This window comes from Oncorhynchus mykiss, chromosome 27 (assembly GCF_057628025.1).
Source record: "Oncorhynchus mykiss isolate SJ-2025 chromosome 27, ASM5762802v1, whole genome shotgun sequence".
Classification (NCBI taxonomy): domain Eukaryota; kingdom Metazoa; phylum Chordata; class Actinopteri; order Salmoniformes; family Salmonidae; genus Oncorhynchus; species Oncorhynchus mykiss.
In genome coordinates this window covers 2,708,696-2,736,221 of record NC_143048.1, presented here as the reverse complement: position 1 = coordinate 2,736,221, position 27,526 = coordinate 2,708,696, and the positions used below count along the sequence as shown (strand labels likewise).

The 27,526-nt window shown below is 42.6% G+C and overlaps 1 protein-coding gene across 4 annotated transcripts in view; it reads right to left on the bottom strand.

Annotated features, from left to right (window-relative positions):
- Positions 1 to 1,969: 1,969 nt before the first annotated feature.
- The window catches only part of LOC110507315 (S-arrestin), a 33,424-nt gene continuing 7,867 nt past the window's right edge, over positions 1,970 to 27,526 (bottom strand). The window contains exons 6-16 of one of the 4 annotated variants that reach the window (XM_036965623.2): positions 21,080 to 21,139; positions 20,926 to 20,993; positions 18,881 to 19,016; positions 4,780 to 4,864; positions 4,618 to 4,690; positions 4,272 to 4,409; positions 4,075 to 4,152; positions 3,929 to 3,943; positions 3,679 to 3,731; positions 3,118 to 3,127; positions 1,970 to 2,479 (exon numbers count right to left, since the gene is read on the bottom strand). In XM_036965623.2, the coding sequence (XP_036821518.1) occupies positions 2,389 to 2,479; positions 3,118 to 3,127; positions 3,679 to 3,731; positions 3,929 to 3,943; positions 4,075 to 4,152; positions 4,272 to 4,409; positions 4,618 to 4,690; positions 4,780 to 4,864; positions 18,881 to 19,016; positions 20,926 to 20,993; positions 21,080 to 21,139 (807 nt within the window). In that variant the 3' untranslated portion in view covers positions 1,970 to 2,388. Of the gene's footprint in view, positions 2,480 to 3,117; positions 3,128 to 3,678; positions 3,732 to 3,928; positions 3,944 to 4,074; positions 4,153 to 4,271; positions 4,410 to 4,617; positions 4,691 to 4,779; positions 4,865 to 18,880; positions 19,017 to 20,925; positions 20,994 to 21,079; positions 21,140 to 27,057; positions 27,132 to 27,526 lie in introns of those variants that run through there. The other 3 variants (XM_090224176.1, XM_036965625.2, XM_036965626.2) reach the window with 3 other exon arrangements.

The following is a 27,526-nucleotide window of genomic DNA, read 5'->3' as shown; positions in this document are numbered from 1 at the left end:
TCTTGAAAAGGAGATTTCAAATCTCAATGAGCACTTCCTGGTTAAATAAAAATTAAATGAAGTTTTCTGCTGGACCAACTCTCGGAGTGCTTGTCGTTGGATCATGCTGAGGTCTTCCCCCATGGAAACTTCGACGGAGGATGGGTTCTGCTGTTCCCGGGACCACGTTGCGCAACAGCGCCTCTTGTGCTTGCCATCTCTTTAGAAGGTTCATATGGTAAAGCTGGAGGCGTTTTCTCCGCTCTGGTTGGCTGACCTTATAATTGACGTCACCCACCCGCTCGACAATGTCATTTTTTGCTCTCTGTTCTGGGGATCAGCACCAAGACCTTCTCACCTGGGTGGAACTCTCGTGGTTGGGCCCCATGGTTGTATGCATGCTCCTAGGTGCGTTCGCCATCATCCTCTGTACACCACCCGATGTCACAGGAATTCCAAAAAGATCTTCAAGGACAACAACCACCCGAGCCACTGCCTGTTCACCCAGCTATCCTCCAGAAGGCGAAGTAAGTACAGGTGCATCAAAGCGGGGACCGAGCTTCTATCTCAAGGCCATCCGACTGTTAAACAGCCACCACTAACATTGATTGGCTGCTGCCAACATACTGACTCATCTCTAGCCACTTTAATAATGACAAATTGATGTAATAAATGTATCACTAGCCACTTTAAACAATGCCACATTACTTTATATAATGTTTACATACCCTACATTACTCATCTCATATGTATACACTGTACTCTACTGCATCTTGCCTATGCCGTTCGGCCATCGCTCATTCATATATCTTTATGTACATATTCTTATTAATTCCTTTACACTTGTGTGTATAAGGTAGTTGTTGTGAAATTGTTAGGTTAGATTACTTGTTAGATATTACTGCATGGTCAGAACTAGAAGCACAAGCATTTCGCTACACTCGCATTAACATCTGCTAACCATGTGTATGTGACAAATAATTTGATTTGATTTATGAAAAAGTGCCAATAGCCATCTGAAAAAGCACCTAGATACTCGGTCTACATATTTGTCTAACCTTATATTACTTTGGCCTCTCAAGCATAACACAAACAGTTCATGTTGGAACTGTAAGCTCTCTGCCCTCCCTCAGTATTTTAGTTCTGTGCTTGTTTGTTGCTGTGTTTTTGTTCTGTGTGTCGGCAGAATCAGCTATTCTGGAAAGTTTTTTTGTTTTTATCAACATGTGCAATTGAAACATTGCTAGAAACCCACATGAAAAGAGGCCTCAATCTGCCTCCTGGGATATGTTTGTGTGCATGGTTGTTTTAAGCGATCATCATTAAATATTACATCAGTTTGCGTGTGGGTATGTATGTGAGTGGATTTGTATTCTTCTTACAATTATTATTTTCCTTTGTATCTGAACATGTCTTACAAAAGGGTAGTCACAAAAAAAATCCTCCAAGCAAAGTTGTGCTCCTGTCAGTGTAAACTGATCATGGCAGTCACTGGGAGACACCTTGTTACATCAGAACCACGGTTCAAAAAGAGGCTCCCTCTGCTGAAGAACCACTGATGTAGTTATAGAAAGAAGCATAGGTGTGTCTGTGTTCAGTGCGGTGGAAGGATACGTGAGAAGGCGCAGCCGTGTAGCTACAGTAATGTTAGACAGAAAGGAAGAGGACGGTGTGCGCAGCCTAAATAGTAACTAAGTGGAAGTGCTGTTCTGTCAACGGACAGCAACAGAACAGCTTCTGTATGAAAGGTAAAGGAGAGAAAAAGACTGATGAAATAAGAAAAGAGGAGGGGAAGAGTGTGTGTTCTGTAGGAGCCAGGGTGCTTAATGTAGGGTCACTTTCTTTAAGCATCAGAACGCAACCTTTTCTCCCATATCACAGGCACCCACTGGGTTTCCATCACATATATTTAAATGTTTTTGGATGTCTGTATATGCTTGTTCTCTAAGAAAATCACAAATAAAATGTTAAAGAAAAATTCAAGTCCATAGTGATTCAGTACAGATGTATTCTGTATAACGTACAGTAAATCAATACAACAGTGAACATGACTATAAAGCATAGGCCTTGGGTCTGGATTTGTCTACAGGTATACTGAATGGCAATCCCATGGCATCTACAGTAATCTTATTTTATCTATTGATTTTCCTTTATTTTACCAGGCAAGTCATGTAGAACACATCTCTTTAACAATAACGACCTGACCAATATGGAGCAATGAGTCATGCAGCAAAGCAGACAAGTGACAACATTACATAAGCAAACAATTTTTAAAAGCTCTCTACATCATCTCGCCTTTCGGTTCTTCATGACCCTCAGCATTTCAAGCTGTGACGTCCAGCTGATGTTGTACATTAGGCCTTTGGCCATGGCTCGACAGTGTGGCTGACCCATGCTTGGACAGCCCGCTCATGCCTCGGTGGGTGACTCATCATCGTCAGGGATGACTCCTTTCAGGTAGACCCTCTTGAACTCCTCAAACACCATGTCATCAGACTCACTGCCAGCACAACGATTTGAAGAGGTGGAGAAGGACAGGCACAGAGAGAGAGGGGAGATAGAGATGGGCAGAAAGAAAGGAGAGAGAGAGGAGAGATAGAAAGAGGGACACAAGGAGACATCAGTATCAGTCCAAAGAGAAAGCCAGTCAGGTCTCTCACCAGTCAGTTCTTCCTCAGTTCTTACTGACATGCATGCGCGCGCACACACACACACACGCCCATAAACAGCGATGAGGACACAGTTTAGGAAAATTAAAAATGGGACAAAGGAGGTTATAAAACTGTCTGTCACTATACCATTTCAATTTAGCCAAGTCCTATTGGACTATTAGAACAGGAGGACGCACAGTGACACAAAATAGAATGCAAAACAAAAGGATCTAACACTGAATAATAGGAGCAACAGGCAAGCAGGAGGAATCACACCACAGAAATATAATCTATAGAACGGACATCTACAGTCAAGTCAAAAATCCGTGATCGGCGGACTGGTGGCAATATTGAGTGTACCCATGCCAGGAAGTTAAATCTTGACGCTCAGCATTACATTTAATGTCTTTCTATTTCTATGGATCACACACACAACAAAACAGGGAGTGGCATGAAATGACATCACAACAAAACAGGAGCGGCTTACCCCTCCTTAGCTGTATAATGCAAACAGATCCAGGTATGGAAAAGGAATGGAAAGAAAGTGGTCATCATAAAAGGATAACATAAAAGAATGTCATCAGAAGAGATTGTGTCCTCTCTATATAGGCCTAAATGTAATCTGGATGGAGGCGTATTAGGTATGTGTGGACATTACAAAGCTACTTGTAAGCTTGTCTACACAGCAGTGGGGTCACTGGGGTGGATTTAGTAATAAGAGGAATCAGCAATAAGACAAGCTGATTAAATACATTGGCCTCTGAACACTGCTTGAAACAGACTGCAAAATATTGTAATAGAAACTTGACAGTGATTGTAAGATGTGCAGTAGACAGTTATTTAAAAGGCCAGAAGATTTTCCAGACTATGTGACCTGTCCAGGGAAAAACTCCCAGCCCTAGTCAGTCATCAAGGGCTCTGAGAGGGAATGCATGGAGGGTGATGAAGGGAGAGTGAAGGGTGGTGTAGGTGGAGAGCTTTGTGAAAGACATAGTGGACATTGTGGACATAAAGAGAGAGGCTGGGGATTAAGAGGCCCTGAACTAACCTGGCTCAGGTTTAGGATGCATGAGCCGGAATGGGACCTCCACTGCAACCTCACTGGAACAAAAAATACATTCACAAAAATGAGAATAGGTATGACAGACAAACTTTATTTTTTGTTACTGACTGAGTGACTGTAATGTAAAATTAAAAAAAAAAAAAAGAATACTTCGTAATACTTTCACCGAAAAGATGAGTAAAAAAGAGCCTGCGGAACCAGTTACTTAATCACATTTAGTTGAAATCAGACATACCTAGATCCCACCATCCTTTTGAGAATAGATCAGGAAAGAAGGTGATTAAATTAATAATTGGTATTATTTAGAATATTTAACATAGGAGCTTAGATTATGTTATGGTAGATATGCTATGGCTAGCTACAGAAGATTCACATACTCACCCAGAAGCATTGAGCCTAACCACCACTTTGTATGACACAAGCATACCCTGCACTTCCTTTAGGACTTCCTCCTTCACACTGCAGGCAGGAGAGAGGGGGAGGGGCAGGTCAGAATATTAGAGATCTTCTGCTGCCATCTTGTAAATGTAAACCAGTGTGAGATCTCAGAGCAGCAGAGTGTAGTTATGCTCACTCACATGCTCGAGGAAGCCAGACAGGTGTCCTCATGCTTCAGTTTCCCATCCAGAGCAATGCCTCGTCTTTCCTTGTTAGCAGCCAATAGAGGAATGAGGGTGTACACGTTCTTCAGGGTTGTTCCAGGGGGCACTGTATCTCTGTGGGGAAACATAGGAAGACATTGCCTTATTTGTGATTCCACCAGCTTGATGATGCAACTGTATTTGACCAAAAAAACTAATCACCAGCAATAAAGGTAGCATAAAGAGAAAATCTACACAGAGGTAGAAAGTTATTCAATGGGGAATGTATTTTATTAAATCCAATTAAATTGTCTGAACAAGAGACTGATTGATTGATACTTACGAGGTCTCTTCAAGGGCAACTGCCCTTACATACTTGTCATTGGAATAAAGTACCACGTTGGTCACCTGCTCCACTGTAGAAGGAGGCAGGCAGAATGAACATATATAGTAGGTCACTTCAAAACACCACACCGCCAAACAACAGCAACAACAACATTCTCACCTGCAACAGTGATGTCTTTCAGTGATCTGCTGGAGCTGTTGTTGATGTAGACACTGACCTTGATTGGTTCACCATGGTAGTGTGTCTGCAGGGAGAGAGAGAGGAAGACACAGACCAAGCCACTATTAATAGAGGAATGAGGGTGTAAGTCACAAGCAAGTCTCAAATCACAAGGTTCGTGTCTCAAGTCGAGTCCGAAGTATAACGGGTCAAGTCCAAGTCGTTTATTCTAAGAGCAAGTCAAGTCGAGCCAGATGTGCCCTTTAGCAAGGCACCAAAATCAACACAAAAAATTGCTTCAGGGGTGCTGCACTGTGGTTGACCGAGTACTCCAAGGTTTGAAAGCAAGAGACACATTTTCGTAATCTGAATGGAAAATATAAGTATTCTTCTTCTTTTCTGGAATTGTGGATGCAGAGACTAATATTCCATAAGATCAACGTAATAGTACCATCAGGGGCGGACTGAAACAACAATTCAGGCTGGGGATTTGACTCCATCCCAGGCCACCCTGTTCACGCAAACCACTAGAACGCTAATTTTGTAGGCTAACCCTTATCTGTTGATGTAACGGGTACCAAACTAGTTATACATTTGGCCACTATGTTCATCTGGGAAGAAAGTTATCCACATTAAAAAATACAAACATTTGGGACTGACCAGTTTCAAGGTATGCTATGGCTATGGGTGCACCCTCAAACTCTCTAGGAATACACCAATCATAGCACATACAAATGTACAAGGCTAGACACACAAAACTATTAGCCTACACTTTTTAAAAAGAGAATGAAATATCCAGAGTTAGCTCAAATGTTCAAATTATTATCTTTATATTCAAGCATCAAGCATATCAAAAGTATTTAAAAAAACTTCACACACACACACACACACCCACATTCACTGAACTTGAACATAAGCTACAACAATGTAAGTAGGTATAATACAAAAGTCAAAAAAGACCTCTACAAAAAATTTAGATTACAATGTTCACTCGCTGGTGTCCATAAAGCCAACAGCACACAATAAACACATCTATACACCGAGTCAATGAAATTGAACATTGGCTACATAACTGCAAGTATAATATGAAAGTCCAAAAAACATGCCTCTGTACAAAAGCTTTAACTCACAGCAAATGTTCTTTCACCCTTGTCAGCCTGTTAAGGAAGAGTCATAACATAGCTACTTCAGAGTAACCAGGAAGTAATTACCACTAGTAGCAATATAATTTCAAAAACTTGCCATGATTGTCATCCATGTTTTCCAAGTTATATGCAGCTTAGTGTCTGTGTCCTGTAGCTAAGCCCACATTTACCAACAACTAACTACATCAATCACACGTTCCATGACCTGCCTCCTCTTTCTGACCTGGTCTCGTTGAACTGACATTTGCTTATCTCTTAGAAGAGTACAGATGTCTGTTTTGCTGGCTCTGAGGAAAAAGGCTTCTGCACTTTCTCTCATGTTCCTGTACTCTCTGATGGGCATGTTTCCAGGCCTGCATGCCTCCTTTGATAAATGCACTATCACTGGCTGAAGGTTTTGCGAATGCAAGACATACTGAGCAGAACAAGGAGTGAGTTACTTCATTGTATGTCAGACATTTTCTGTTTGTGCCATCTTTGGAGTGGAATATATTGGGAATGAATCTGAGGGGTTTGTTTTGGGTGGTACTGAAAAAATAAGTCAAAATCCTTGGACTGATGGGCAAAATAATAAAATGGATTTTCAGTGCTTTCGCTGTGCCTTTCTATTTTCCATGTACTGGGCTCTGAACCTCGCTCTCTCTGCACGTCTGGTTGCTTTGCAGAATGCGATTAACATTGTAAATAACCTAAACTTAAACTTGTATTACTTGTGCAGTCATTGATTGTATGCCCCCCGATTACAGTCCTACTGATAATCTCATAAATAAAGAACCAATTCCTCTAAAATCATAGCCTCCATGTTTAGGTTTGTGCTCTTAAGTTGTAGCTGAAGGTTCCTGCTCTGAGTCTGACTCTGAACTGACCACCTCCAGTTCTGCAGGAACACCTGAAGCTCTAGTGATGCTGCTGCTTCCTTCTCCACCTTTGCAAAGAACATACTCTATTATCATATTCACTATCATTAGTGTATCAGTAGGCAACATGAATACAGCTCTGGAAAAAAATTAAAAAGAGTGGTCTCTTAATTTGGAGTTGTCTCTTAATTTTTCCCAGAGCTGTATGTTATTGTAACTTGTAATGCTGGTACTAATGGTGCTAATGATCTTTGTCATTGCCTGTGCTCTGTCACACAAGCTACTACTGTGTTAAGTTCATGGATGTATTATGGTTAGGTTACTGTAGCCTCTTTCGCTGTACAGTGTATGTGCACTTTCCCTAGCTTATGTGGCATGAGTCATGACCGAATATTGGCAAGTCCATAGTCTAGGTTTACTATTTTATACTAGTTGAAACATATTGCCTTCAATGTCATATTATGATCGCTATGTTGCACTCATTGCTATGATATAATTCCTCCATGAAGACGTGCAAACTGTTTAGTCTACCGGCCGTTGTGCCACTATTTTTAGCTAGGCTACTTAGCTAGCCATGCTGGGTGTCGTGTGTGTGTGGTTTAGCTAGTGTTTTGACTGACCTGGTCCCTTACAGGTAAACATGTCGCTTATTTAGCTGCATCTGTGGCAAAGGGCCTTTTTCTTTTTTATTCTCTCTCTGCTCCACCTTTCCATTTCGCTGTGCGAATTGTCTAAAATGTTATTCGTAGAGAAGCGTTGCGGAGAGGCCAGATGTCATTTTTGGTGCGCACACCATTTGCAGGATTTCTCAACTCATTCCTGCTAGCTATATTATTGCTGGTCAAGTTGACTATTCACCGCAGGCCAAAACGACCCTCAGGCCTCCGGGAAATGTCCCGGGTGCTCCCGACGGCCAGTCCGCCATTGAGTATCATGCATATTTTGAAACTATATAAACATATTCTAAACATGGAGTAAACAATGGAGCAATACAACCTAATATTTAGTGCTATGATGGGGGTAAACAGTTGTACAAAGCTCCTGAGGTATGTAGGTACAGTCTATTCGAAAAGTATTCAGACACCTCGACTTTTTCCACATTTTGTTAAGTTACATCCTTATTCTAAAGTGTATTAAATAAAAAGAAAATCATCAATCTACACACAATATCTGATAATGACAAAGCGAACAGTTTTACAATTTTTGGGGGCAAATGTATTACAAATAAAAAACAGAAATAACTTATTTACATAAGTATTCATGCCCTTTGCTATGAGATTTGAAATTGAGCTCAGGTACATCTTGTTTCCATTGATCATCCTTAAGATGTTTCTACAACTTCATTAGAGTCCACCTGAGGTAAATTCAACTGATTGGACATGATTTGGAAATACCTGTCTACAGTGCCTTGCGAAAGTATTCGGCCCCCTTGAACTTTGCGACCTTTTGCCACATTTCAGGCTTCAAACATAAAGATATAAAACTGTATTTTTTTTGTGAAGAATCAACAACAAGTGGGATACAATCATGAAGTGGAACGACATTTATTGGATATTTCAAACTTTTTTAACAAATCAAAAACTGAAAAATTGGGCGTGCAAAATTATTCAGCCCCTTTACTTTCAGTGCAGCAAACTCTCTCCAGAAGTTCAGTGAGGATCTCTGAATGATCCAATGTTGACCTAAATGACTAATGATGATAAATACAATCCACCTTTGTGTAATCAAGTCTCCATATAAATGCACCTGCACTGTGATAGTCTCAGAGGTCCGTTAAAAGCGCAGAGAGCATCATGAAGAACAAAGAACACACCAGGCAAGTCCGAGATACTGTTGTGAAGAAGTTTAAAGCCGGATTTGGATACAAAAAGATTTCCCAAGCTTTAAACATCCCAAGGAGCACTGTGCAAGCGATAATATTGAAATGGAAGGAGTATCAGACCACTGCAAATCTACCAAGACCTGGCCGTCCCTCTAAACTTTCAGCTCAAACAAGGAGAAGACTGATCAGAGATGCAGCCAAGAGGCCCATGATCACTCTGGATGAACTGCAGAGATCTACAGCTGAGGTGGGAGACTCTGTCCATAGGACAACAATCAGTCGTATATTGCACAAATCTGGCCTTTATGGAAGAGTGGCAAGAAGAAAGCCATTTCTTAAAGATATCCATAAAAAGTGTCGTTTAAAGTTTGCCACAAGCCACCTGGGAGACACACCAAACATGTGGAAGAAGGTGCTCTGGTCAGATGAAACCAAAATTGAACTTTTTGGCAACAATGCAAAACGTTATGTTTGGCGTAAAAGCAACACAGCTCATTACCCTGAACACACCATCCCCACTGTCAAACATGGTGGTGGCAGCATCATGGTTTGGGCCTGCTTTTCTTCAGCAGGGACAGGGAAGATGGTTCAAATTGATGGGAAGATGGATGGAGCCAAATACAGGACCATTCTGGAAGAAAACCTGATGGAGTCTGCAAAAGACCTGAGACTGGGACGGAGATTTGTCTTCCAACAAGACAATGATCCAAAACATAAAGCAACATCTACAATGGAATGGTTCAAAAATAAACATATCCAGGTGTTAGAATGGCCAAGTCAAAGTCCAGACCTGAATCCAATCGAGAATCTGTGGAAAGAACTGAAAACTGCTGTTCACAAATGCTCTCCATCCAACCTCACTGAGCTCGAGCTGTTTTGCAAGGAGGAATGGGAAAAAATGTCAGTCTCTCGATGTGCAAAACTGATAGAGACATACCCCAAGCGACTTACAGCTGTAATCGCAGCAAAAGGTGGCGCTACAAAGTATTAACTTAAGGGGGCTGAATAATTTTGCACGCCCAATATTTCAGTTTTTGATTTGTTAAAAAAAGTTTGAAATATCCAATAAATGTTGTTCCACTTCATGATTGTGTCCCACTTGTGTTGCATTTCACTGTAAGGTCTACACCTGTTGTATTTGTAACTACCCTGTTAAGTTGACTGAACTGGTTAGTTTGAAGCTCTTTCTTGTGTGGGCATCTTGATGAAAGCCAGTCAATATTGAAATCCCATACGTTTCACCTCCCTCTGCAACTGAATCCTGTACTCCCTGTTCAGTCATGACTGCATGGCCAGGCACGACTCCAACACCATCATTACATTTGCAGATGACACAACAGTGGTAGGCCTGATCACCGACAACGATGAGACAGCCTATAGGGAGGAGGTCATAGACCTGGCGCATGGTGCCAGGACAACAGCCTCTCTCTCAACATGATCAAGACAAAAGAGATAATTGTGCAGTCATGACTGTACAGAGAGTACAGGAGGTGGCTGAGCACGCACCCCTGAGGGGCCCCTGTGTTTAGGATCAGCGTGGCGGATGTGTTGTTACCTACCCTTACCACCTGGGGGCGTCCCGTCAGGAAGTCCCGGATTCAGTTGCAGAGGGAGGTGTTTAGTCCAAGGGTCCTTAGCTTATTGATGAGCTTTGAGGGCACTATGTTGTTGAACGCTGAGCTGTAGTGAATGAATAGCATTCTCACATAGATGTTCCTTTTGTCCAGGTGGGAAAGGGCAGTGTGGAGTGCAATAGAGATTGCATCATCTGTGGATCTGTTAGGGCGGTATGAAAATTGAAGTGTGTCTAGGGTTTCTGGGATAGTGGTGTTGATGTGAGCCATGACCAGCCTTTCAAAGCACTTCATGGCTACAGACGTGAGTGCCAGGGGTCAGTAGTCCTTTAGGCAGTTTACCTTAGTGTTCTTGAGCACAGGTACTATGGTGGTCTGCTTAAAACATGTAGGCATTACGAACTCGGTCAGGGACAGGTTGAAAATGTCAGTGAAGACACTTGCCAGTTGGTCAGTACACGTCCTGGTAATCTGTCTGGCCCTGCGTTCTTGTGAATGTTGACCTGTTTAAAGGTCTTACTCACAATGGATGCGGAGAGCGTGATCATACAGTCTTCTGTAATAGTTGGTGCTCTCATGCATGTTTCAGTGCCATTTGCCTCGAAGTGAGCATAGAAGTAGTTTAGCTCATCTGGTAGGTTTGTGTTACTGGGAAGCTCTCGGCTGTGCTTCCCTTTGTAGTCTGTAATGGTTTGCATGGTTGGGGTATGTACGGTCACTGTGGGGACGACATCGATGCACTTATTGATGAAGCCAATGACTGATGTGGTGTATTCCTCAATGCCATAGGATGAATCCCGGAACATATTCCAGTATGTGTTAGCAAAACAATCCTGTAGCTTAACATCTGCTTCATCTGACCACTTTTTATTAATCTAGTCACTGGTGCTTCCTGCTTTAATTTCTGCTGGTAAGCAGGAATCAGGAGGATAGAATTATGGTCAGCTTTATATGTGTCCCTGTGTGTGGAGTAAAGGTGGTCCAGAGTTTTTTCCCCCTCTGGTTGCACATTTAAAATGCTGTTAGAAATTTGGTAAAAAGGTCCCTGGTTACTAACAGTACCGTCTGGGTGAGCGTTTTCATGTTTGCTTATGGTGGAATACAGCTCATTCAATGCTGTCTTAGTGCCAGCCTCTGACTGAGGTGGTATGTAAACAGCTTTGAAAAATACAGATGAAAACTCTCTAGGTAGATAGTGTGGTCTACAGCTTATCATGAGATACTCTACCTCAGTCGAGCAATAGCTCGAGACTTCCTTAGATATCGTGCACCAGCAGTTATCTACAAAAATACATAGCCTGCCACCCCTTGTCTTACCAGATGCCGCTGTTATATCCTGCCGGTACAGCGTATAACCAGCTTGCTGTATGTTATGTTGATAGTGTTGCCATGACTCCGTGAAGCATAATATATTACAGTTTTTTATGTCCCAATATTACAGTCTTGAATGTCCCGTTGGTAGTTTAATCTTGCGTCTAGGTCATCTATTTATTCTCCAAAGATTGCACGTTTGCTAGCAGAATGGAAGGAAGCGGGGGTTTATTTTTCCTCCTCCTCCTCCTCTTCAAGCAGATCACGGGGATCTGGGCCTGTTCCCCAGAAAGCAGTATATCGTTAGCGTTGGGCTCGTAAGACTCGGATTCTGGCAGTCTGTGGTGAGTAATCGCAGTCCTGATGTCCGTAAGTTATTTTCGGTCATAAGAGACGGCCCCGGCAACATTATGTACAAAATAAGCAAAAAATAAATAGTTACAAAAAACACAAATTAACGAACAAAAGAACACAAAATCCATCGGATGTAGTGATCACAATATAGTAACCATATCTAGTAACACCAAAGTTCCAAAGGCTGGGACTAATATAGTGTATAAGAGGTCATACAATAAGTTTTGTAGTGATTCCTATTTGGGGGACTGCTGTTGCATGTAGACAACACTACAAGAAACATACAAGGTCCAATTCCTCATTAAGCCCTTGGGGGTGTAGAATCTTAAAGTGGAAGATCCATCGGACTTCACACTGGAGAAGGCACTCATCCATATTGCGGCATCTGCGGCTTGAGAAAACACGGTCAATGGCACAGAATTTAAGATCAGGCACAGCATGATTAGCCTCATGAAAATGTCTGGCCACTGGTGATTTTAGGTCATTTCTTCAGATGGCACTGCAATGCTTGTTGATGCGTAAAAGCCAATTTATGCTTGATCTGATGAATGTGGTCGGAGGCTTCATATGAAGGGTGTAACGCAATTGCAGCGCCTCCGGAGGCACACATCGGCCATATCAAGAACTGTACCGCATCGCTGTGAATCTCTCAAATTTTGTAACAATGCGGAGAGCTCTGTATAGCTCCTCATTGACAAGCTATAGGACAAAATGCTCTCTCCATACAATTTGCGCTGCACCCAATCTGTTTGCTAGCTCACCCGACCTGTGTTGATTGACATTTTGCTTGTCCAATCAGAGGGGCAAGTCTGCGTTTCACTAGCTAATTTGTTGAATTTTTTTTGTTGCAAGGGAGACGTTGAGGCAACAATCTCTGGCTGCATGCAGAGTAATCCACATAAATGCTGTGCCACAAAATGAGTAACAAAACATTGCAAAACCTGGTTAGATGACATTTTTAGTTATTGGTCTCAAGTCAAAGTTGTCTCTCAAGTTATTTTATTTTCTATCAAGTCGAGTCTCAAGTCATCAAATTTGTAACTCGAGTCAGACTCGAATCCAAGTCATGTGACTGAGTCCACAACTCTGGAAAGAGAGAGTGAGAGTGGCAGACAGACAGAGACAGTTATGACAGTTTCATTAGAGGTTTTGTTTTCATTTTCATTTGAAGAGTTTGATTCCAAAACACTATATATCCATTTAAAATAGCTTTTATTGTTTTAAAGAACTTATGTAAGAGACTGGTGTGTTTTTTCATCACATTTTCAATGCATGGGGTTGCTCAATGGCATACATGTATTTGTTTGAAATCTATCACGACGGTTTCATTTCAGAGAGAAAAATAATCAGGTTTTGTTGCAAAACCCTATAAACCCTTTTACACAGTCAAATGTGACAAATAACTACATTTTTTTAACTGTACAAATTATACATGTATGACATCTATATACAGTACCAGTCAAAAGTTTGGACACACCAACTCATTTAATAGTTTTTCTTTATCTTTTACTATTTTCCACATTTTAGAATAATAGGGAAGACATCACAACTATGAAATAACACATATGGAATCATGTAGTAACCAAAAAAGTGTTAAACAAATCAAAACATTTGTTCTATTTGAGATTCTTCAAAGTAGCCACCCTTTGCCTTGATGACAGCTTTGCACACTCTTGGCATTCTCTCAATCAGCCTCATGAGGCAGACATCTGGAATGCATTTCAATTAACAAGTGTGCCTTGTTAGAAGTTAATTTATGGAATTTCTTTCCTTCTTAATGCGTTTGAGCCAGTCAGCTGTGTTGTGACGAGGTAGGGGTGGTTACCTCTGCTGCAGAGGATAATTAAGTTCATTAGAGTTAACTGCACCTCAGATTTCAGTCCAAATAAATGCTTCACAAAGGTCAAGTAACAGACACATCTCAACATCAACTGTTCAGAGGAGACTGCATGAATCAGGCCTTCATGGTCGTATTGCTGCAAAGAAATTATTACTAAAGGCCACCAATAAGAAGAAGATACTTGCTTTGGCCAAGAAACAAGAACAATGGACATTAGACCAGTGGAAATCTGTCTTTTTGTCTGATGAGTCCAAATTTGACGTTTTTGGATCCAACTGCCGTGTCTTTGTGAAATGCAGATTAGGTGAACGGATTATCTCCGCATGTGTGGTTCCCACTGTGAAGCATGGAGGGGGAGGTGTTATGGTGTTGGGGTGCTTTGCAGGCACACTTAACAAGCATGGCTACCACTGCATTCTGCAGTGATACGACGTCCCATCTGGTTTGCGCCTAGTGCTACTATAATTTGTTTTTCAACATGACAATGACCCAAAACACACCTCCAGGCTGTGTAAGGGCTATTTCACCAAGAAGGAGAGTGATTGAGTGCTGCATCAGATGATCTGGCCTCCACAATCACCCGACCTCAACCCAATTGAGATGGTTTGGGATGAGTTGGACCACAGAGTGAAGGATTTTTATTTTTTTAACCTTTATTTAACTAGGCAATTCGTTTTAGAACAAATTCAGCATACATGGGAACTCCTTCAAGGCTTTTGCTGGTTGAGAGAATGCCAAGAGTGTGCAAAGCTGTCATCAAGGCAAAGGGTGGCTATTTTGAAGAATCTAAAATATGTTATTTCATAGTCTTCACTATTATTCTACAATGTAGAAAATAGTGTCCAAACTTTTGACTGGTACTACAGTATATGCATATATTTTTTTATGAAACAATAAAGTAATATAGGGCTACTTAATGTTAGATCCCTTACTTCAAAGGCAATTATAGTCAATGAACTAATCACTGATCATAATCTTGATGTGATTGGCCTGACTGAAACATGGCTTAAGCCTAATGAATTTACTGTGTTAAATGAGGCCTCACCTCCTGGTTACACTAGTGACCATATCCCCCCGTGCATCCTGCAAAGGCGGAGGTGTTGCTAACATTTATGATAGCAAATTTCAATTTGCAATAAAAAAACGCAATTTTCGTCTTTTGAGCTTCTAGTCATGAAATCTATGCAGCCTACTCAATCACTTTTTATAGCTACTGTTTACAGGCCTCCTGGGCCATATACAGCGTTCCTCATTGAGTTCCCTGAATTCCTATCGGACCTTGTAGTCATAGCAGATAATATTCTAATCTTTGGTGACTTTAATATTCACATGGAAAAGTCCATAGACCCACTCCAAAAGGCTTTCGGAGCCATCATCGACTCAGTGGGTTTTGTCCAACATGTCTCTGGACCCCCTCACTGTCACAGTCATACTCTGGACCAAGTTTTGTCCCATGGAATAAATGTTGTGGATCTTAATGTTTTTCCTCATAATCCTGGACTATCGGACCACCATTTTATTACGTTTGCAATTGCAACAAATAATCTGCTCAGACCCCAACCAAGGAACATCAAAAGTCGTGCTATAAATTCACAGACAACACAAAGATTCCTTGATGTCCTTCCAGATTCCCTCTGTCTACCCAAGGACGCCAGAGGACAAAAATCAGTTAACCACCTAACTGAGGAACTCAATTTAACCTTGCGCAATACCCTAGATGCAGTTGCACCCCTAAAAACATTTCTCATAAGAAACTTGCTCCCTGGTACACAGAAAATACCCGAGCTCTGAAGCAAGCTTCCAGAAAATTGGAACGGAAATGGCGCCACACCAAACTGGAAGTCTTCCGACTAGCTTGGAAAGTCAGTACCGTGCAGTATCGAAGAGCCCTTACTGCTGCTCGATCATCCTATTTTTCTAACTTAATTGAGGAAAATAAGAACAATCCGAAATTCCTTTTTGATACTGTCGCAAAGCTAACTAAAAAGCAACATTCCCCAATAGAGGATGGCTTTCACTTCAGCAGTGATACATTCATTCTTTGAGGAAAAGATCATGATTATTAGAAAGCAAATTACGGACTCCTCTTTAAATCTGCGTATTCCTTCAAAGCTCAGTTGTCCTGAGTCTGCACAACTCTGCCAAGACCTAGGATCAAGAGAGACGCTCAAGTGTTTTAGTACTATATCTCTTGACACAATGATGAAAATAATAATGGCCTCTAAACCTTCAAGCTGCATACTGGACCCTATTCCAACTAAACTACTGAAATAGCTGCTTCCTGTGCTTGGCCCTCCTATGTTGAACATAATAAACGGCTCTCTATCCACCGGATGTGTACCAAACTCACTAAAAGTGGCAGTAATAAAGCCTCTCTTGAAAAAGCCAAACCTTGACCCAGAAAATATAAAAAACTATCGGCCTATATCGAATCTTCCATTCCTCTCAAACAATTTAGAAAAAGCTGTTGCGCAGCATCTCACTGCCTTCCTGAAGACAAACAATGTATACGAAATGCTTCAGTCTGGTTTTAGACCCCATCATAGCACTGAGACTGCACTTGTGAAGGTGGTAAATGACCTTTTAATGGCATCAGACCGAGGCTCTGCATCTGTCCTCGTGCTCCTAGACCTTAGTGCTGCTTTTGATACCATCGATCACCACATTCTTTTGGAGAGATTGGAAACCCAAATTGGTCTACACTGACAAGTTATGGCCTGGTTTAGATCTTGTCTGTATTAAAGATATCAGTTTGTCTCTGTGAATGGTTTGTCCCCTGACAAATCAACTGTAAATTTCGGTGTTCCTCAAGGTTCCGTTTTAGGACCACTATTGTTTTCACTATATATTTTACCTCTTGGGGATGTCATTCGAAAACATAATGTTAACTTTCACTGCTATGCGGATGACACACAGCTGTACATTTCAATGAAACATGGTGAAGCCCCAAAATTGCCCTCGCTAGAAGCTTGTGTTTCAGACATAAGGAAGTGGATGGCTGCAAACTTTCTACTTTTAAACTCGGACAAAACAGAGATGCTTGTTCTAGGTCCCAAGAAACAAAGGGATCTTCTGTTGAATCTGACAATTAATCTTAATGGTTGTACAGTTGTCTCAAATAAAACTGTGAAGGACCTTGGCGTTACTCTGGACCCTGATCTCTCTTTTGAAGAACATTTCAAGACCATTTCAAGGACAGCTTTTTTCCATCTACCTAACATTGCAAAAATCAGAAACTTTCTGTCCAAAAATTATGCAGAAAAATTAATCCATGCTTTTGTCACTTCTAGGTTAGACTACTGCAATGCTCTACTTTCCGGCTACCCGGATAAAGCACTAAATAAACTTCAGTTAGTGCTAAATACGGCTGCTAGAATCCTGACTAGAACCAAAAAATTTGATCATATTACTCCAGTGCTAGCCTCCCTACACTGGCTTCCTGTCAAGGCAAGGGCTGATTTCAAGGTTTTACTGCTAACCTACAAAGCATTACATGGGCTTGCTCCTACCTATCGCTCTGATTTGGTCCTGCCGTACATACCTACACGTACGCTACGGTCACAAGACGCAGGACTCCTAATTGTCCCAATAATTTCTAAGCAAACAGCTGGAGGCAGGGCTTTCTCCTATAGAGCTCAATTTTTATGGAATGGTCTGCCTACCCATGTAAGAGACGCAAACTCGGTCTCAACCTTTAAGTCTTTACTGAAGACTCATCTCTTCAGTGGGTCATATGATTGAGTCTAGTCTGGCCCAGGAGTGGGAAGGTGAACGGAAAGGCTCTGGATTAACGAACCGCCCTTGCTGTCTCTGCCTGGCCGGTTCCCCTCTTTCCACTGGGATTCTCTGCCTAACCCTATTATAGGGGCTGAGTCACTGGCTCTTTCATACTGTCCCTGGGAGGGGTGCGTCACTTGAGTGGGTTGAGTCACTGATGTGATCTTCCTGTCTGGGTTGACGCCCCCCCCTTGGGTTGTGCCGTGGGGGAGATCTTTGTGGGCCATACTCGGCCTTGTCTCAGGATGGTAAGTTGGTGGTTGAAGATATCCCTCTAGTGGTGTGGGGGCTGTGCTTTGGCAAAGTGAATGGGGTTATATCCTTCCTGTTTGGCCCTGTCCGAGGGTGTCCTCGGATGGGGCCACAGTGTCTCCTGACCCCTCCTGTCTCAGCCTCCAGTATTTATGCTGTCAGTTTGTTATATCTGGAGTACTTCTCCTGTCCTATTCAGTGTCCTGTGTGAATTTAAGTGTGCTCTCTCTAATTCTCTCTTTCTCTCTCAGAGGACCTGAGCCCTAGGACCATGCCTCAGGATTACCTGACATGATGACTCCTTGCTGTCCCCAGTCCACTTGGCCATGCTGCTGCTCCAGTTTCAACTGTTCTGCCTTATTATTATTTGACCATGCTGGTCATTTATGAACATTTGAACATCTTGGCCATGTTCTGTTATAATCTCCACCCGGCACAGCCAGAAGAGGACTGGCCACCCCACATAGCCTTGTTCCTCTCTAGGTTTCTTCCTAGGTTTTGGCCTTTCTAGGTAGTTTTTCCTAGCCACCGTGCTTCTACACCTGCATTGCTTGCTGTTTGGGGTTTTAGGCTGGGTTTCTGTACAGCACTTTGAGATATCAGCTGATGTACGAAGGGCTATATAAATAAATTTGATTTGATTTGATATGAGATCTGTATGTAAAATATTAACATTTTACATATTAGTCATTTAGCGGATCCGCTTATCCAGAGCAACTTACAGTGATCTTTAGATCACTCGGCGAGACAACCACAGATCACAGTCACATATACAGGATACAAATTTTCCATTCCAGCCACATTGGGTTATCAAAATTTAGCAGAGGGCCACAGAGATGTTTTTCAGGACTGATTCGTTCGTAAAAAGCCATTTGCGGGCCAGAAAAATGGCAGTTATTTTAATACACATCTAAAATCTATAAATAAAAAATCTGAGAACAGTAATATTTTACACACACACATGAAGGTACATATAACCAAACATTTCTGATGAAAAAACAAATGTGAAAGCTTGGTGGATAAAGCACTTTGGAACTAAACTCCTAATTTTAAATCTTGTCTTTCCAGGGCTGCTGTCAATCCCCTATGTTCCAAGTTTTTCTCCCACAATTCTAGCCCATGGTGAGGAACTGATGCTGACTGATTGGTTTCTCTGAAGGAAAACTTACCTCTTTCTCCAGGCTGACCTGCATATGCAGGGGTTTGTCCGACATGAGGAACTCACAGGTGATCTCTGAGGACGGGATGGTCTTACTATCCTCCGGTGCGTATTGGATCTTACGGATGGCCAGACGCACAGAGCTCCTGTGGGAGTCAAAGCGCAACAATCAGTAAGTAGCCTGGTGGCTTGGTGAAGAATTGTCATGCAGTATAACAATAGATTCTGAAATGCAATGACCTGGACCTGTAGTGCAGTAAACCAGAATACACAAATATCCAGAGAAACTAAAGACAATATAAAATCAGCAAAAAAAGAAATGCCCCTTTTTCAGGACCTTGTCTTTCAAAGATAATGGTAAAAATTCACATAACTTCGCAGATCTTCACTGTAAAGGGTTTAAACACGGTTTCTCATGATTGTTCAATGAACAATAAAAAATTACTGAACATGCACCTGTGGAACGATCATTAAGACACTAACAGCTTACAGACGGTAGGCAATGAAGGTCACAGTTATGAAAACTTAGGACAGTAGAGGCCTTTCTACTGATTCTGAAAAACACCAAAAGAAAGATGCCCAGGCTCCCTGCTCATCTGCGTGAACGTGCCTTAGGCATGCTGCAAGGAGGCATGAGGACTGCAGATGTGGCCAGGGCAATAAATTGCAATGTTCGTACTGTGAGATGCCTAAGACAGTGCTACAGGGAGACGGGACGGTCAGCTGATCGTCCTCGCAGTGGCAGACCATGTGTAACAACACCTGCACAGGATCGGTACATCCGAACATCACACCTGCAGGACAGGTACAGGATGGCAACAACAACTGCCCAAGTTACACCAGGAACACATAATACCTCCATCAGTGCTCAGACTGTCTGCAATAGGCTGAGAGAGGTTGGACTGAGGGCTTGTAGGCCTGTTGTAAGGCCAGTCCTCACCAGACGTCACCGGCAACAACGTCGCCTATGGGCACAAACCCACCGTCGCTGGACCAGACAGGACTGGCAAAAAGTAAACTTCACTGACGTGTCGCGGTTTTGTCTCACCAGGGGTGATGGTCAGATTCGCGTTTATCGAAGGAATGAGCGTTACACCAAGGCCTGTACTCTGGAGCGGGATCGATTTGGCGGTGGAGGGTCCGTCATGGTCTGGTGCGGTGTGTCACAGAATCATCGGACTGAGCTTGTTGTCATTGCAGGCAATCTCAGCGCTGCGCGTTACAGGGAAGACATCCTCCTCCCTCATGTGGTACCCTTCCTGCAGGCTCATCCTGACATGACCCTCCAGCATGACAATGCCACCAGCCATACTGCTTGTTCTGTGCATGATTTCCTGTAAGACATGAATGTCAGTGTTCTGCCATGGCCAGCGAAGAGCCCGGATCTCAATCCCATTGAGCACGTCTGGGACCTGTTGGATCAGAGGGTGAGGGCTATGGCCATTCCCCCCAGAAATGTCCAGGAACTTGCAGGTGCCTTGGTGGAAGAGTGGGGTAACATCTCACAGCAAGAACTGGCAAATCTGGTGCAGTCCATGAGGAGGAGACGCACTGCAGTACTTAATGCAGCTGGTGGCCACACCAGATACTGACTGTTACTTTTTTGCCCCTCCCCCTTCTTCAGGGACACATTATTAAATTTCTGTTAGTCACATGTCTGTGGAACTTGTTCAGTTTTTGTCTCAGTTGTTGAATCTTGTTATGTTCATACAAATATTTACACATGTTAATTAATTTTCCAAATAAAAAACGCAGTTGACAGTGAGAGGACGTTTCTTTTTTTGCTGAGTTTAGTATATGAATTGGGAAGGTGGAACTGCACTGTACTTCAACAGGCTGTATCACAACCGGACGTGATTGGGAATTCCATAGGGCGGCACACAAATGGCCCAGCGCCATCCGGATTTGGCTGGTGTAAGCTGTCATTGAAAGTAAGAATTTGACTTGCCTAGCCAAATAAAGGTTAAATAAAAAATTATTAAAAAAAACAGTATCCAGAAGTGGACTGTCCTTTGGTTGGTGTGTCTAGATGTTTGTTTCTGAGTCTGAACTTACCGCTTTTCGATTTTCTCGTCTTGGTTCTCGGCACAGAAAGCCTTTACTTCGAATTCGACAGCGCAGCGCTGTGAACAGAGAGGTTGAGAATTTAGAATACCATACAGCGCACATTAATTGAGGTAGAAAGGCTGCTGCTGGCTGTGTTACTCACCTTGCCCACATCGGATGGAGCCGGCTGCAGACACACAGAGCACGGCAGGTTGTCTGGGAACTGAAAGACACAGAACACATCATGCTGTCAACTTCAGCAGAACTATGTCACATCCACTACGTACTACTATCAGTCTGTTACAGTGTCACATCATTACTTACTATGGTCAGTCTGTTGCAGTGGCACATCCACTACTTACAATCCAAGCTTGATGCCCTCAGTCTCACACAAATTATAAATGAACCTACCAGGTACAACCCCAAATCCGTAAACACGGGCACCCTCCTAGATATCATCCTAACTAACTCGCCCTCCAAATACACCTCTGCTGTTTTCAACCAAGATCTCAGCGATCACTGCCTCATTGCCTGCATCCGTCTGCGGTCAAACGACCACCCCTCATCACTGTCAAACGCTCCCTAAAACACTTCAGCGAACAGGCTTTCTAATTGACCTGGTCGGGGTATCCTGGAATAACATTGACCTCATCCCGTCAGTAGAGGACGCCTGGTTATTCTTTAAAAGTGCCTTCTTCACCATCTTAAATAAGCATGCTCCATTCATAAAAATTTGAAACAGGAATAGATATAGCCCTTGGTTCACTCAAGATCTGTCTGCCCTTGACCAGCAAAAAAAACATCCTGTGGTGTTCTGCATTAGCATCGAATAGTCCCCATGATATGCAACTTTTCAGAGAAGTTATGAACCAATATACACAGGCAGTTAGGTAAGCTAAGGCTAGCTTTTTCAAGCAGAAATTTGCATCCTGTAGTACAAACTACAAAAAGTTCTGAGACACTGTAAAGTCCATGGAAAATAAGAGCACCTCCTCCCAGCTTCCCACTGCACTGAGGCTAGGAAACACTGTCACTACCGATAAATCCACTATAATTGAGAATTTCAATAAGCATTTCTCTACGGCTGGCCATGCTTTCCACCTGGCTACCCCTACCCCGGTCAACTGCCCGGCACCCTCCACAGCAACCCGCCCAACCATTTCTCCTTCACCCAAATCCAGCTAGCTGATGTTCTGAAAGAGATGCAAAATCTGGACCTCTACAAATCAACCAGACAAGGAAATCTGGACCCTCTCTTTCTAAAATGATCTGCCGAAATTGTTGCAAACCCTATTAATAGCCTGTTCAAACTCTCTTTTGTATCATCTGAGATTCCCAGAGATTGGAAAGCTGCCGCGGTCATCCCCCTCTTCAAAGGGGGAGACACTCTAGACCCAAACTGCCACAGACCTATACCTATCCTACCTTTATAAGGTATTTGACCACCGTACCTTCTCCGCTATGCAACCTGGTTTCCGAGCTGGTCATGAGTGCACCTCAGCCACGCTCAAGGTCCTAAACGATATCCTAACTGCCATCGATAAGAGACATTACTGTGCATCGACTGCCATCGACCTGGCCAAGGCCTTCGACTGACAATCACCACATTCTTATCGGCAGACTCAACAGCCTTGGTTTCGCAAATGACTGCCTCGCCTGGTTCACCAATTACTTCTCAGACAGAGTTCAGTGTTGTCCTTACTTCTGGCAGTCTCTATGGGGGTGCCACAGGGTTCAATCCTCGGGCCGACTCGCTTCTCTGTACACATCAATGATGTCGCTCTTGCTGCTGGTGATTCTCTGATCCACCTCTATGCAGACGACACTGTTCTGTATACTTATACTTCTGGCCCTTCTTTGGACACTGTGTTAACTAACCTCCAGACGAGCTTCAATGACATACAACTCTCCTTCCGTGGCCTCCAACTGCTCTTAAATGCAAGTTAAACTAAATGCATGCTCTTCAACCGATCGCTGCCCACACCTGCCCGCCCGCCCAGCATCACTACTCTGGACGGTTCTGACTTAGAATATGTGGACAACTACAAATACCTAGGTGTATGGTTAGACTTTAAACTCTCCTTCCAGACTCACATTAAGCATCTCCAATCCAAAATGAAATCTAGAATCGGCTTCCTATTTCGCAACAAAGCATCCTTCACTCATGCTGCCAAACATACCCTCGTAAAACTGACCATCCTACCGATCCTCGACTTCGACGATGTCAGTTACAAAATAGCCCCCAACACTCTACTCAACAAATTGGATGTAGTCTTTCACAGTGCCATCCGTTTTGTCACCAAAGCCCCATATTCAAGCCACCATTGCGACCTGTACGCTCTCGTTGGCTGGCCCTCGCTTCATACTCGTCGCCAAACCCACTGGCTTCAGGTCATCAACAAGTCTCTGATAGGTAAGGCCCCGCCTTATCTCAGCTCACTGGTCACCATAGCACACGCTCCAGCAGGTATATCTCTCTAGCCACCCCCAAAGCCAATTCCTTCCAGTTCTATGCTGCAAATGTCTGGAATGATTTGCAAAAATTCCTGAAGCTGGAGACTCTTACCTTCCTCTAGCTTTAAGCACCAGCTGCCTGAGCAGCTCACAGATCACTGCACCTGTACATAGGCCATCTGTAAATAGCTCATCCAACTACCTCATCCCCATACTGTATTTATTTATTTATTAATCTTGCTCCTTTGCACCCCTGTATCTCTCCTTTGACATTCATCTTCTGCACATCAATCACTCTAGTGTCGAATTGGAATATTGTAATTACTTCGCCACCACGGCCTATTTATTGACTGTATATAGATTTTCTTCAACTGTATTATTGACTGTATGTTTTGATCATTCCATGTGTAACTCTGTTGTTGTATGTGTCGAACTGCTTTGCTTTATTCTTAGCCAGGTCGCAGTTGTAAATGAGAACTTATTCTCAACTTGCCTACCTGGCTAAATAAAGGTCAAATAAAATTAAATAAAAAACACTTACAACTGTCAGTCTGTTACAGCGTCACATCACTACTTACTACAGTCAGTCTGTTAGAGTCACATCACTTACTACTGTCAGTCTGTTATAGTGTCACACCCACTACTTACTAATGTCAGATTATTAGAACCTTACATCACTACTTACTACTGTCAGTCTGTTACAGTGTCACATCACTACTTACTACAGTCAGTCTGTTATAGTGTCACACCGACTACTTACTACTGTCAGTCTGTTACAGTGTCACATCACTACTTACTACTGTCAGTCTGTTATAGTGTCACACCCACTACTTACTACAGTCAGTCTGTTAGTGTCACATCTCTACAGTCAGTCTGTTACAGTTTCACATCCACTACTTACTACTGTCAGTCTGTTAGTGTCACATCACTTACTACTGTCAGTCTTTTACAGTGTCACATCACTACTTACTACAGTTAGTCTGTTACAGTGTCACATCACTACTTACTACGGCCAGTCTGTTACAGTGTCAAATCAATACTTACTACTGATCATTCTGTTACGGTGTCACATCACTACTTACTACTGTCAGTCTGTTACGGTGTCACATCACTACTTACTACTGTCAGTCTGTTACAGTGTCACATCACTACGTACTACTGTCAGCCTGTTACAGTTTCACATCCACTACTTACTACAGTCAGTCTGTTAGTGTCACATCACTTACTACTGTCAGTCTGTTATAGTGTCACACCGACTACTTACTAATGTCAGATTATTAGAACCTTACATCACTACTTACTACTGTCAGTCTGTTACAGTGTCACATCACTACTTACTACAGTCAGTCTGTTACAGTGTCACATCACTACTTACTACTGTCAGTCTGTTACAGTGTCACATCACTACTTACTACAATCAGTCTGTTACAGTGTCACATCACTACTTACTACAGTCAGTCTTTTACAGTGTCACATCACTACTTACTACGGCCATTCTGTTAAGGTGTCAAATCAATACTTACTACTGTCAGTCTGTTACGGTGTCACATCACTACTTACTACTGTCAGTCTGTTACGGTGTCACATCACCACTTACTACTTTGAGTCTGTTACAGTGTCACACCCACTACTTACTACTGTCAGTCTGTTACAGTGTCATATCACTACTTACTACAGTCAGTCTGTTATAGTGTCACATCTCTACAGTCAGTCTGTTACAATTTCACATCCACTACTTACTACTGTCAGTCTGTTAGTGTCACATCACTACTTACTACTGTCAGTCTGTTACAGTGTCACATCACTACTTACTACAGTCAGTCTGTTACAGTGTCACATCACTACTTACTACTGTCAGTCTGTTATAGTGTCACACCCACTACTTACTACTGTTAGTCTGTTACAGTGTCATATCACTACTTACTACAGTCAGTCTGTTACAGTGTCATATCACTACTTACTATTGTCAGTCTGTTACAGTGTCACATCACTACTTACTACTGTCAGTCTGTTACAGTGTCACATCTCTACAGTCAGTCTGTTACAGTGTCACATCACTACTTACTACTGTCAGTCTGTTACAGTGTCATATCACTACTTATTACTGTCAGTCTGTTACAGTTTCACATCCACTACTTACTACTGTCAGTCTGTTAGTGTCACATCACTTACTACAATCAGTCTGTTACGGTGTCACATCACCACTTACTACTTTGAGTCTGTTACAGTGTCACACCCACTATTTACTATTATCAGTCTGTTACAGTGTCAAATCAATACTTACTACTGTCAGTCTGTTACAGTGTCACATCACTACTTACTACTGTCAGTCTGTTACGGTGTCACATCACTACTTACTACTGTCAGTCTGTTACAGTGTCACATCACTACTTACTACTGTCAGTCTGTTACAGTGTCACATCACTACTTACTACAGTCAGTCTGTTAGTGTCACACCCACTACTTACTACTGTCAGTCTGTTACAGTGTCATGTCACTACTTACTACAGTCAGTCTGTTATAGTGTCACATCTCTACAGTCAGTCTGTTACAGTTTCACATCCACTACTTACTACTGTCAGTCTGTTAGTGTCACATCACTACTTACTACAGGCAGTCTTTTACGGTGTCACATCACTACTTACTACTGTCGGTCTGTTACAGTGTCACATCACTACGTACTACTGTCAGCCTGTTACAGTTTCACATCCACTACTTAGTACTGTCAGTCTGTTACAGTGTCACATCACTACTTACTACCGTCAGTCTGTTACAGTGTCACATCACTACTTACTACAATCAGTTTTTTTACAGTGTCACATCCACTATCTTAATCTGATCACCTTGTTGCCGCAGAAAAATGTTCTGCGCAGCATTAAATGCAACATTTGTAATGTATTCCAGTTTAAAAAGATTTCTAAAGTTTTTAATTTTCACTTTAAAATGTCAGAAAAATCTACCAAAAAATGTCCATATATTATAATCCACATAATAATTTAAATTTCCTGTTGTTGGAGGATTGTTACCCTGCTGTGAGAAAGTGGTCAAATAGGGGGGCAAGCTCCTCATCTGTAAATGTGAACATTTTGCATTTTTCTAAAACCTGAAACAGCGTTTTCCTACAATCTAGAGCCATAATCATTATGTGTAATTCTATGTAAAAAAAAACTACAGATCATACTTTTTCTGCATATCTAAGCCTGTCTGTATCCTCCTGACTAGTAGTAATTACATTAAAAAAAATAAAAAAACATTATTCTCTGCATCTCTGCTCAAATCTGGGTAAAAAATTGAAAGGAATGCGAGTCTTTGTCATGTACTGTCATGTTGTGTCTTGTCTCTGTCCTTTCCCTTCACCCTGTCTCCCTCTGCTGGTCGTTGTTAGGTTACCTTTTCTCCCCCGCTTTCCCCCAGCTGTTCCTTGTCTCCTCTGACTACCCATTCACCCCGTTTCCCACCTGTTCCCTTTTTCCCTCTGATTAGGTCCCTATATCTCTCTCTGTTTCTGTTCCTGTCCTTGTCGGATTCTTGTTTGTTGTGTTTCATGCCTGAGCCAGACTATCGTCATGTTTGCTGTAACCTTGTCCTGTCCTGTCGGAATCTGCCGGTCTATCTGAGCCTACCTATGTTTGGTTATTAAAGAAGCTCTGTTTAAGTTAGTTCGCTTTTGGGTCCTCATTCACTCACCATAACAGAAGAATCCGACCAAGAATGGACCCAGCGACTTCGGATCCTCTCCACTCAGCCGTCGGGATCCAGGGAGCGATGCTAGGCAGACACGAGCAGGAAGTGTCTGCTGCTCGACATGCCGTTGAGACCCTGGCCACCCAAGTCTCCAACCTCACAGAACAGGTTCACCATCTCCGCCTCGATCCACCGGCCACTTCCAGGGCTTTCGAATCTCCGGAGCCCAGAATCAATAACCCGCCGTGTTACTCTGGGGAGCCCACTGAATGCCGCTCGTTCCTCACCCAGTGTGATATTGTGTTTTCTCTCCAGCCCAACACTTACTCCAGGAGCACTGCTCGTGTCGCCTACGTCATATCTCTCCTTATTGGACGGGCTCGTGAGTGGGGCACGGCAATCTGGGAGGCAAGGGCTGAGTGTACTAACCAGTATCAGGACTTTAAGGAGGAGATGATACGGGTTTTTGATC